The sequence below is a fragment of the Phoenix dactylifera genome, chromosome 2 (assembly GCF_009389715.1).
Source record: "Phoenix dactylifera cultivar Barhee BC4 chromosome 2, palm_55x_up_171113_PBpolish2nd_filt_p, whole genome shotgun sequence".
Taxonomy (NCBI): domain Eukaryota; kingdom Viridiplantae; phylum Streptophyta; class Magnoliopsida; order Arecales; family Arecaceae; genus Phoenix; species Phoenix dactylifera.
In genome coordinates, this window is record NC_052393.1 from 10,252,074 (window position 1) to 10,265,506 (window position 13,433).

At 38.9% G+C, this 13,433-nt stretch overlaps 1 protein-coding gene across 1 annotated transcript; it reads left to right on the plus strand.

Annotated features, from left to right (window-relative positions):
- Positions 1-2,562: 2,562 nt before the first annotated feature.
- On the plus strand, positions 2,563-3,248 carry LOC103705142 (14 kDa proline-rich protein DC2.15-like). The gene has a single exon (XM_008788766.4). It carries the CDS (start codon positions 2,639-2,641, stop codon positions 3,047-3,049), a length of 411 nt encoding a protein of 136 aa, XP_008786988.1. The 5' UTR covers positions 2,563-2,638; the 3' UTR covers positions 3,050-3,248.
- The last annotated feature ends 10,185 nt before the right edge of the window (positions 3,249-13,433 follow it).

The following is a 13,433-nucleotide window of genomic DNA, read 5'->3' on the forward strand; positions in this document are numbered from 1 at the left end:
TTGAAAACTAGCGCCGAGTAAAACGAACGTGATAAGAACTCACCTTATACCTCCCAAGTCCTAACCAGCGAATACAGCTGCATAGCACATCAAGATAGATTACTTTCTGTTTCAGCAATTAAACTTTTCTCCAAGCTTGCATTTCAACGAAATAAAAAATAAAAAAATCCCATGAAAAGGATGTATTGGATCGTTGTGGTTGTCTCCCACGCTAGTCTCAATGTGCTGCTAATGTGCTGCCAAGGAACCGTGTGGGCCTGTAATATGTGATTGAAAAGAGAGCATGTTTGCTTCTACATCTTACTTTAGATGGTTGGTGAGTGGTGACATGAAAAATAGAGTTCATTGTCGGCAAATCGCATAGTTTTCTCATGTTGATGCTTTCTTTTGTTGCTGCTTGCTTCTAACTACAAACCTATTTTTAATCCAATCTGATTTTTCGATTTTAGAACTAAGAGTTAAATTTTAGGCTGCCTAGAAAGCTGATAGACTCTCATGAGGGATGCAGTTAAAATAATCTCAATTATATATTTGAAGGCCCAAACCTTTTCTTACAAAATCATTCTAATGGTAATTTTTATGAATCCAATCACTCTAAGAAAGAGTGATATTTATATTATAGAAGTTAATAAAGACACAGAGGCTACCAATCCCATCTATGAGAAAAGTTGTGCAGGCAATGGTATGGCTGATGAATTTATTGGATGTATTCATAATAGAAGTATAAGACTTATCTAACCTATATATATATAAAAAAAGAAAATGATATGGCTGACCTTGTTTAAGGATAACGATTCTTGATACGCGAGTTATTTTAGAGGACGTTTCTGCTATCATTGGTAGCAATTTATTATTAAATCATTTGCAATTTATTATAAAATTGTGTGCTTTAATAAAACTACTATGTAATTTAAACCTAGCTAAAATTTCCCAGTTTAGTTGGTAAGCAAGAAAAAAAAAACCCAGCAAAATATTTTAAATTATTTGAAAATTAAATATAATTTGGTGGTAGAGGAAAAAATAGGAGAAGATAAAGAGCTACATTTTTTCCTCAAAAAAAAATCCTTTTATTTTGGCTTTGCTATCCACCAACCAATTAAACAGAGGCTAGGGCTATCTCTAGCTTAGTTGAAAACTGTCTCACCTATCATCTACACACCGCCCTATTAATTTCCAAATTGTTAAATACATGTATGAGATCAATACTGAGTTGCGGTCCACCGTATCATCAGAAAAAGAAAAAGTATGTGGCCAATAATATTGTTATTATTTATTTATTTTTCATGAAATGCACGTAAGACTTAGGCGGTCCTCGAGTTCTTGGAAGCCACTATATATAGATCAATAGATGTGACTAGCCTTTGGAATTATTTATAATTAATTAATTGAAGATCTTTATGTCCACATACTTCTCTAAGTTGGCAATCGAGTGATCGTTCACATTTCCAGCATCAAAAGGTTAATTCGTTTGACTTTTGACTTCTAGGCCAAGAGTAGAACTACTAACTATTACAATTTGTTTTCCTTCTTCACGAAAATAGTGGTACCATAAAACAAACAAGCAAAATATTATTTGGCATGCATGTTGAACCCTAATCAAGGTAATGTTTTCTGCAAGGAGAGAAGGCTCCGAGTCTTGCACTGATGTGCAGATTGAGGCCAAATACTAGAAAAGCCATGCTAGCAAAGTTACAAGAATCCTGAACCAATCTGATGACTATCGCAGCTCCTCATCGGTAAAGACATGATTTTTCACTTAGCCTTTGCAATGTGGTGCTGTGGGTGTATGATCATTTTGAACCACCAGAGTCATGCGTCATAGAATGGGTATGGTCAGAGTTGAGTTTTTGCACATTCTTGGTGGAAATATAAGTGCACAACCACAAAAGCAAGTCATTCGAGCATTACCAATAAAAACGAGTCTTGGATGCACAATAATGCGACTGAATTAATAAAATGTGTAGCCAGCTAGAGCTCATTTACGATCTAATGGGGCCATACACATAGCCAATCACAGCCATTCGCTTCGTGGGTCTTTTTCATCAAGTGCTGATCTCGATAGAAATAAGTGGCTGCGATTATCTGCATGCAACGTAGGATATAATTTTTCATTTAATGGCGCCCAAGCTCATTCTGAGTCCGATCGCGTACAATATGGTGATATTTTGTCCAAGAGAAAGGTCATGAAATGGAATCTCTTGGCGAGTGAAATGGAAGAGGGGCATCCATTACCATCAAATAAAGTTAGGTTCACAAATCTCTCTCTCTCTCTCTCTCTCTCTCTCTCTCTCTCTCTCTCTCTCTCTCTCTCTCTGTGTGTGTGTGTGTGTGTGAGAGAGGAGAATGTGAAAAAAGTTTAATTGGTGTGCATGTCGCATAGACTTTGGAGCATGAATGCCAGCCACAAGTAGCAAAATTCCGAAGGACCAAACCTCGAACCTTATCTTCAAGTTGCATGTGCCAGCTACGTGAGTGGCCCATCCAACGAACGTCGCCACCCCCACACAAATCAGAAGACTTTCCCTATAAAACCCTAGCACCCTATTGCACCATTACCTCCATCTCAAACCATTATTCTCCTCCCACAAGCCCTTGCCATTCTGTTAGTCTCTTCTATCAACTTAATAATATTTACGTTATGGCTTCCAAAGCCTTTTCCTCCACCGCACTTCTCCTCATCTCTCTCAACCTCCTTTTCTTCTCCTTGGCCTCCTCTCACTACGTCCCATGCCCACCTCCCCCCTACAAGCCCAAACCTTCTCCCAAGCCATCCCCAACGCCAGCCTACCCTTCCTGCCCCAGGGATGCTCTCGAGTTGGGCGTGTGCGCCAACGTGCTCCAAGGCTTGATCAACCTCCAACTTGGTAATCCGCCAAAGAAACCATGCTGCAGCCTTCTCGAGGACCTCGTTGATCTCGAAGCAGCCGTCTGCCTCTGCACTGCCATCAAGGCCAATATCTTGGGCATTAACCTCAACGTCCCCGTCGACCTAAGCCTGCTTCTTAACTACTGCGGCAAGAAGGTCCCAGCCGGATACGCGTGCGCTTAGATGTTTCCATCCTCCGTCTCCCTCCATCTATCATGTTCCAAGTCTATGTACTTTGTGTTGGGTTCAAAAAGCTCTTGCATTTATGGTGATGTTTTAGTCTTAGGATCTTAAAAGGTGGAACGCTCGGTACTCCTATGACATTCCATCTCCAATTATAATAATTAAATACAGTACGATGCTAAATAAGTACTGTTTGTAATGGAAGTATGTATGTTTGCGTGCTCATAAGCAAGTTTTAGTAATCTACTTGAAAGTGCTAATCGTACCTGCTTAACCATCTTGACTGGGCCCTTGGTTAGGTAGAAAATAACATCTGGATCTTAACACCAGTTTGAGACTAGTCTACGCTTTGGTAGTGTCATTATCCCGGCCAGCTCCACCGCGCGGACAGCATGGTATTACGGCCTAAAGGTCACTCGAGATGCCATGCTGATGAGAACGAAGTTGCTACGTATTTAAACCACGAGAATGGTGCAAAATTAAATTTTTGATTGCTATCCACAACCCGTAACTTCTAAAATATGACAAGGGAGAGAATATGTGAAAGATATATGTTTACTCTTTGTATCTTGTATTTGTTGCACTAATATGCACACTAACAATATGGCTAGTAAGAAAAGTGTACCAAGACTAATAAAAAAATATTAATTATATTTACACTAGTACGTTAACCAAATAGTAACATGCTTAACATCCCCTTCTCAAACTTAAGGCGGTAAAGTAGAACCTAGGTTGAGTTTGAAAATTAGATCACAAAAGTATCCAAAAGCTAACATAGCAAATTAGAAGCTAATATGACAGCTTAAATACCGAAGTGATAGATTAGCAGCTGACGTAGCAGCTCAGATGTTGATGTGGCGGATCAAAAATTGACATGGTAAATGAGAAGTTGATGTGGTAGCTCAGAGGTTTAAGTAATAGACATTGGGAACTAGAACTAGCATACAATTGCATATTTCAATTTATATCTAATTTTCTGGAAAACTGTTGCTGTTGCTTCAAGTTTGATTTTTAGCTTCTCTTTCCAAAGAGGTTTCCTTCTTCTTCTTCTTCTTTCTTTCTTTCTTTCTTTCTTTAAGTGAGAAAGCCCCAGTGTGTTCATTTGTGGATGAAAAAAGCTATCAAGAGATACCGATCCAAAGATTGTTTTATGGTAAAACCCGTTATCATTAAATTTTCATTGGAAGGAAAACGATTGATGAACTACTAAATGTTTGATGTGCCAGATAGGGTCTACGCTAATTAACTGATTAAATATCAACGCGAAACTTAATATAATGAAGCGAGTCGTTAGCTCATCTAATCTTTCTATTTGCGTTTGTTTAATAGATAGCCACGCCCCTTTGCATGATGAATCAGACAAACACACCACAGAAATGATGGTCCGCTGCATGCGCATAGATTAGATGTCGGAACTGTGTAGATGGGACATGGCTGAACGTGATTGATCATCTTTTGAGATGCCACTTCTTTGGGTCACTATAGCGGGAATTCTAAAGTTCATTTCAAACATTCTTACTCCCTGTCTATCCTTGAGAGTCTTACGCATGAATTTTCAACAAAGAATTATTTCGAAATTTCTATCTCATTGCTTAGCGTTCGAGTTGTACCTTTTATATGAAGGAATGATTGATCTTTTTTTTTTTTTGATGCTGACCGTTGGATCACAAATTGCACAGCTCTTAAAGCATATGTAACTTTTTTATTCGTCCACTTGCCTATATCTTGAAGTGATTATTGTGCGATTCAATGATGGATTTGTATGAAAGATGAATCCTTCTTTCTTTTGAGAGATACAACCCCTATCCCACTGCTTGCATGGGCCAAGAAAACCTAAAGTCAAGCTTTTGACCCTTCATGCGATGAGCGTTGCTTTTAGCTTCCATGCTTTTGTCCAGTGGTTTCTTATTCCGAGAGTCAGCATTACAAAGATTTGGTGTTTTTTCCCTGTATAGTTATTTTTTTGTTTTGTAGAAACAGTCGTGCTAAATTATGCAAGTAGGCTTTATTTGGACATGTTCAAAGACAACCTTGTCTTGTGAAATGATTTTTGAAGGACATTTGGGTATAGTCAAAGGAAATCTTGCTTTTATTGCTCGCCGCCAATTCGATCTTTTCCTCCATCAATGAAATGGCTTAGCATTTCTAAGTAAAACTAAAATTGTGGGGGCTTTTGTTTTAGGCTCTAGTTAGTTGTACCTCTTTCATAGGTACGTGACAATCTGTTTGGGCTGTATTTAATTTCACATTGGGTGTGTTAAGGAGGTCTTGGATGCTTAAATAGGGCAAAAATTTCAATTAATAACTTCTATCTATTATGCTTTAGACGACATCCTAAATCACTACCAACGGTATCAAAACTGGCCCAATTCGTCGCTACCATGGTTGTAAGACATTGCAGCATGAGTCTTTTTTAGATTGGTCAAAAAAATAGATCATGGTGGTTTAAATTAGGGAGAGTATTTAAGGACTTGCTTTGCCTAGCTAGCCTTTCAAGAAGGTCCTTGTATTTTCTGGTGAAAATAGTGAATTGTTATTGCGTAGGTTGCTAGAGTCCAACATAATTTGGTTATAGCTCAATTTAGGAAGCTCATATTCTTCAAGCCTAATCTTTAGTATGTAATCCTAGATGCATATATGGGAATATTTGTTTATTGAAATTTAGCATTTGATGGATAATGCTAGGAACAGATATTTATATATGATTCAAGCCTCTCATTGAAAAAATTCTTATTTTACATGAACTTTTTCTCGTTTTGAAACAAATATTCTAGACTTCATGTGGGCCTCTCACTAGGGATTTAGAAACTGATTAACAGCATCATCTTTACAGGAATTCTAGAAATTTATAACAAAAAACATTAAAGCAGCAGCATACCTTACAGGAATATTTTTAATTTAGAAATTGATTAACAGTATCATCCTTAGTTCCTCAAACCCTTCCCCTTCCCAAAAAAAAAAAATTATAATAAAAGATCATTTCTGCACATCTTGTGAAAAGATAGTTTGCCCATTCTTGGCACATCATCTTTTACTTGTTTCTCCTAGAGGTACTTATATTGCCTTCCATGCTTCTTTATCATCTCTACTAATATAGTTCCTTCCTCTTAATAATGTTTTAATAACCATACGATGAACTATGAAGTTTGACAGACTCCTACAAATTGCAATACATTATTAATACGTGAAGGTATAAATGAGTAACATCATGCATGGTGCACCAATTTGGTCCCACAACTCTTCATGTGGAATAAAAGGGCTGACTCACGAGGCTTCATGTCATCCACCAGAGAGGTCCACAAATTTTCGATGTGACAAGTATCTTCTAGGAGTAAGCATATTCGTTTTTTTTTAATGACCGAACCTGGATAAAATTAAGGAGGCTCCTGCTTCAGCAACTTACTGCAAACTACTGTATAAAGTGTAGCACACTGAAATATTAGCAGGTGGATTGCCTGCATGATAATTTTTTTCTAAGAAAATTTTTCTAGGTTATGCAGAGCAGTGGGAGCCCACCACTGTGCCTGCGTCACGTAACCATGAATCGTATGCTGATTCGCTGCACCTTGAATTCCTGCTTCGAAAACCGCCATCACCCAAACCAGGTTCTCCTCCCATTGATTTCTGGCACCGTGATGTGTACGTAATGAGACAAGTACAAGTACAAGCTTACGTAGTCGAATCCCATTAAATGGCAACACTAACATTTGGAAATCCTTGCAAGGTTGCAGCTCTCGATGAATGAAAAGCCAGAGGATTATCCGATTCGCACGCCGCTACAAAACAAAAAGAGTTCACGGGCTTCCTGTTTGGTAAACCACGCAAATATCATTTTGGTAATCGGTTTAGTTGGAATGGGTCCAACTCGGCCACCACCTTTCGCCCCCGGCAAGAGGTCACCGGATTTGCCAACTCGCGGGAAAGATGGACCTTGAACTGCCCTTATGTCCACGTTTCTTCCCACTCTTTTATTCTTGAGAAATTAAAAAAATATATATTTTGCAAACTAATCATAAATTAATATTCTCTCGAGAAGTCGTGCATTTGGATTGGTAGACTCCAATCTGACCCGTGCTCGATCCGATTCACACTGACCCATACCTAGAGTTATGATGCATGGTGTCATGCATCATGCATGGGTCTTATCTAGAACATCATCACCAAATTCATTGGGTGTGGATGTTGCACGATTGGACCTCATCTTTCCAAACTCAAACAACTATGATACAGCAGTGCTCAAAAGTCTGATAAAGTCAGTACATTATGAATACTTGGTCTATTTTTTTTGTTTTTCCTTTAGGCAAAATACTAGGTCTAAATTATGCACTTTGAAACTAGCTAGCTGTGTACCAAAAAAAAAAACTAGCTAGTTCAGAACATAATGTGGGTCAGGTTGGACTGATGCCCCATCGGAATCAATCCAAGGACAGAAAATCCAAGGCGTCAGATTAGGATAACCACAACTGAAACATACACCAAACATCGCAGAAAGAGAGAGAGAGAGGAACTTGGTACTGTGAAGATCGAAATACACACTCGAAGCTCAACGAAGCACATGCCCAACTGCAAACCACTGCTTGTGAGAGAATAATATCAAATTAAAATGAAAAGAGGGAAATAGCTAACAATTGGAAAAGACTTCACGGGTTGCCCTTCTTTTTGAGAATAAAGGAGAACGGGTTGGCCGCGGAACTCAATGTAAATCCGGCTACAAGCTGTCCTGTATCCTTAAGACGCTATCTGCTTGGCTTCTAAAACTAAGGTAGCAATTGCTCGTGTGCATGGTCTTCGCGTCCATTGCATTGCAAGGCCGGCATTTCCCTCCACAAAGAAGCCACCTAGAATGCTGGTTCCACCTCCATCCGAGGCGAAGTGCTCGTTAGACATTCCCAAACTCGGGCTGTGTTTTGACGTGTGCTGTAGGGCTCGCTGGAGCTAGAGGTCGCAGTGTACCTCCGTACTGCTGTCAAGCTAGGGTGCTCAACCTTGATATTTGTACTTCACTGGATCACTTGTGGAAGGACCCCACCTCAGGGCTGTGTCTTCCCTCTTAATTAATTAGCTAGCTAGGTTTGGTGAACTGGAAGTGGGTGGTTGGGCTCCTTGTGTTAGGGTTCGGCATTTGATGATAAGATGGGTCAGGGTTAGCGTTAGGGTTAGGTTGTATTTGATTGAGAGTTTGTTACTGACTACTGACTTATACTATGATTTTCTTTCTTAAAAAAATCACAAGGGGGCATGCCAAAGTCATGGAGGATGATTGTTCGCATGCATATCTCTGGCCTTTGCCTTGTTCTATCTATGGCTTTATTATTTGTTTCAGTTCTCTTTCTCATGGCATTAATTGCCATCTTTTTAGAAGTTATCATCTTGGCGATCAGAGTAACGCTAACGAGGTTACTGGCATTACTGCTTTGCATCGACCTTTCTTTGTTCTTTTTTGTCAGAACCTTTGACCACCTTTCTGAGTTCTTGCAATTTTCTCCTCCGTTAAAATATGGGTCTCGGGATTGGGATGGGCTATTCTTTTTGGTTTGTATGTATATGTTAGAAGTGGCTCTTTCTCGACCTCTTTAGATGCTGGTGTTAGTGCCATCTCTCAATCTCTCTTTTTTTAGGTTTACCTCGCTAGTTTGTAGGTCGCATGTCTTGTCTGTACCTACAACACATGATTCAAATTAATTACTCCTTGTGATGAGTCAATTGCACTTCTAGCCAATGAGAAAACAAAAGTATCTTGATTATCCTTGCCTTGTTAGGGAGCATGGTAATATACAAACCGATCTAGTTTTCTTTTTTATCGTTTTTCTTAAACAATATTTTCATTGTCTTTCTAAGTTGAACCACATGATATTATATGATGCAAATAGATGAACCTGCATGCACGAACTATTGAAGACTTTCAAAGGTAGGTATACTTAGAAAAACCGAAATGTCATGCACGAACTATTGAAGACTTTCAAAGGTAGGTATACTTAGAAAAACCGAAATGTCATGACTAGTTTTCCTTCTGTCGATAAAACACCAGAATAAATTCTGTATAATTAATAATGTTTAGCTGTTAATATTGTAACTGAATTTGTTGCATGCAATGACATTATAATCTTGTATACATTTCATACTAAGCTATTATCATAGTTATAACTTATAATCATCATCATCATCATCATCAGCATTGCATCGTCCTAGTCCTAGTAGTGATTATATGAAAAACACAGTAAAAATGCCATGTCTGGGGTCAAATTTATCTTATCTATTAAGAAGAAGAATGTCAGCCAATTGGAACAATGCAATTGGCGTACTAACTGTTGCAGTTTACTAATCCTCCGGACGCTTTTGCAGCCTTTCAACTAGTAACCACAGTGGAAAACATATATCACGCTACTTAATAACAAACTAGTCTACAAGTTTAATTTTGGGCTAATTTCTTTCACGAGTCTACGTACTGTCGTTGGTTACTTCGTAGTCAACTCTGAGAAATTCTTCTCTCTTTCTTTTTTGATAACAGAGAAATTCTTTTCCTGTGTGTCTCTCTTTCTTTACAATATTAATTGATCGAGTCAGAGAGGATCCAGCAGGGATTTGGACATGCTCAGGGTTTGGTACCTACCTCCAGCAAAGAAGCAATAATGCTACGTAAAGCATCGATTCATAAAAGCTACGATTTGTGAAAGAAGGCGATGGCCATGAAAGGGGGCCTTTCTCAACAATGTTGGTGTCCCATCAGAATCATTCTCTTTCATCTTTTCTATTCGCCCTAAATTCCCATGCAAAGGAACGAGGAGATCAGGACGAACTATCAGGGTCTGCTACAAGCCAGTCACCGACTGGACTGGATCACACCGAGCTCTGACCCATGTCAAAAACGGTGTCGCTTAATTTTAACCGAGCGCTGTGCGATCCCACGCGGCTTCAACTTCCAATGAGCCGAGCAGGGACAAGACCGAGAAGCTACCAACTCTCCCAGGACCACTTGGTCACGGGCAATCGACACGGACGAGTATACAGTCCACGGCCGCGTTCATCCACTGTGCGGCGGCTCTCCTCCAGTGGGACGCCGGCAGGAAAACATGGAACTTAAGGCAATACCAGTAATTTCTTTATTTCACTCGCTTTTCATTAGTCTGCAGACGGAAACCGACGAAGTGAGCGCCGCCTCGAGATCCGCAATTTTCTAACCACGTATCTAATGGTGGGGGCTGGCGTGCTGTACATGGACTGTGCGCAGTCATGACCCTAAACCCGTCCGATAGCGTGGAGGCCGCTTGACCAGCTTGTTACGGCTCTCGGGGCCGCATCTAGTGTACCAAACTAGTTGTTGAAGGACTACAAAGTTGCTCGCCGGCCATCGATAGCCGGCTCCGGGGGACATCTGTGTTGAAACTTTTGTCGGCCGTGTTTGAGAGTTCTTTGTTCTGGGTGAAAAGGCTTCCTATGAGATGGAATATAAAAATTATTAGTCTCATAGAAAATTTATAAGTGATTGATTCCATATAAATTTTACAGATAGACATGGTTTGATCTAGAAGGATTCTCATACTTGATGTGTACTAATTTGACCAAACTACGAGCGGGGCTGGATATGGTTTGAGAGCGAGATTTGCCACATCTGAAAGCCGAGTCGTAGGCCAAACTTCGGAAGATCATAATTTAGTCATATGGCACCCGATTGAGATGATCTCTTTTTTTTTTTTTTTGAAATTAGGTATCTTTTTGAGATTTATAACTTTAGGCCAATCTTCTTGAACCGAGCCTAAATTCAATCGTTGTGGCTTCAAAATGGGCCAGTCAAACTAAAAGTTTATTTTCTTCCCAATCAGCTGCTGGCAGAAACAAAGCAAGACTTGCAACCTCTGGAATCATGATATATCTAATGTTTCTCTATAAGAAGAAATATGCTCTTTCTCAATGGTCAGCAAAAGCAACCAACTTCTTTTGTACTCAAATATCTGTAAAGTAATTAATTAGGGTTAGAATTTCAACTGAAAAGCATGACTCTTTCCAATCCCCTCCATCAACAAAATCTATATCATAATGAAAAGATAGAGTTAAATATGTGCAATGAAATATAATGATCTATGAACTAAGAATGAGCTCTGACATACTAAGAATATGAAGAACCCTAATGTGCTTTGAGTTTGGGAAATTTCTAGGCTACTGATGATGGCAATACAAATACTATTTCCTTGCAGTAGGAAGCTGCTTTACCAAATCAGCAGATAAAGAGTTAGAAGCAAATCTATCTTTCTTAATATGGGGTGGATGCAAATGCAACACCCTAAATCATTCTCTATTCTCATAATTATAAACTCTAATGATGCTTAGGTAGAAACAACATATATCAAATATCAATAATAATCATACATTCTTAAAAAGAAATATCAACGTGAAAAGCATTACAGTGCAATACTCCAATTAAAGTATGTACCCATAATATGCTAGTTATATAATCATTCATACATGCATATTGATATCGTGGATAAAGATTGTGAAGCAAGAAAAAAAAAGGATGCATGGAACAACTATGAGAAATATATTGTATGCGTAAATGTGTACGAGATCATTGACTAAATAAACAATGATCATCAAAGATCACGGTATCTAAATACAAGGACTAAGCACAATATAGCGATCAATCCAAGCAGCAGACTTCATTTTGTCCTGTATATAATGGACCTAATACATGTTCATGATACTTGTGATTACTAAAGTCATAAATTTTAAAGTAATTAATTTTTTGAGATGAATTTTTAAGTAATTATTAAAGTCAAATTCTTTTGCAACAGATACAGCAAAATGAAGTACAGGCACATCGAGCATCGAAAATGAAGGCCACCTTTTCCTTAAGAAAGGAAAAAAAAAAAAATCTGCTTGTTCGCCTAAGTGTATGATATATAAAGCACGTATACACTTCCCGCAAGAGCACCATCTCACAACAGGATAAATTCCTAATGTCTGACGTGAATTCCTTTTGGATGCAAAAGATAGCCAGTCTAGCAATAACTACCATCATGAAGCAGTCATACTTGCAGCTAGTGTCTATCCATCAATTGCATGCATGAGCCTTTTCTTTTCTTTGGCTTGGCTTTGGTTCGGATGGGTAAAATACTTCACGAAACCTTTCTATCAATAGATTAGTGTCTATCTTAAACCATGGTCTTTTGTTGGTGTCTGACAAAACAATGCTGATGGCGATGAGGATAATTTTAGCTAGCAGAATGAAATAGTTCCAATGTCTTGCTGCAGCAAATTAGGACTCGAGAGCCCTAAATCATGTGAACATCTGTAGGGGTTTCCAAAAATCATGTAACGATAGTACGGGCATCCGCATGAGCCGAGATGACAGAGCATCATGAATCACATCTACTCAATAATAGACGAATGACATCAAACCGGAGCCCACTTCGGACAGAAAAAAATGTGGCTATTATTGCGCTTCTGGCTCGAAATAGCTGATATATCTTCTTCTTTCCTTGTGAGCTCTGGTTCACGGCCAAAACCCTCTCTAAATGGAACCAACTCGGCTCAAGGTCCGATTCCTGGAGGGCGAGGGAAGTGAGCCGGATTAAAATTTTTATATATTTGTCTCATGTGAAGTGGACCTTTTTTTTCTCTATTTTTTGCTTGATTTTTCTCCCTTTCATGTACGTCTGGTCTGTAGAAACGTGTCAGTGTTCTTTCATTGCAGGACAAAGTTTGCAGTAACAGCTAGGACTTTTTTTTTTGGTAAACAGCAGATAGGACTTTCGGGGAGACACCGGTGTAGGTTTTCACCGACAAGAAGAAGATACGGGAAAGGCTGTCATACCAAGAGGTGGTGAAACGAGTTGACGTGGCTCCAGATGGGAGCAAAGAGTGGCCGTGGAATTTATACGTGTATCATGAAGAACGTACGTCGGAAACCCTTCAATATTCTCTCCGCAAGACTTTCTCACCGGCGAGGACGCATACGGAAGCAGTCCTTCATGGCTCGCAAGCCTTGGACTGATTACTATCCACAAATTGTAGGATAGACTGAGATTTCCCTTGTTGTAACCCCCACCAAAAAAAAAAAGCGAAAAGTGCAAAATAAAAACCCCCAGATATGGTGACCAAAATAATTATAATAATATAATGCGTTCAGAAAAAAGAAGTAAAAATAACCCTTTGGGCTTTGAGGGATAAGTAAGAACGAAAATACTAGTTAGATTCAAATCTTACTACCAACCGGAAAAAAGAAGGCAGAAAAAAATGTTAAATTCAAATAATAGAGGCTACTTCTTTTTATTTTTGTAGTATTATATTCTCTAGCTTACGTAGATGTACTGGTACTAGAGTAGTATGATTTATCTGTATTATCCAAAAAGAAAAACCAAGCTTCTTCACGGAGGAACGCACCAGAACA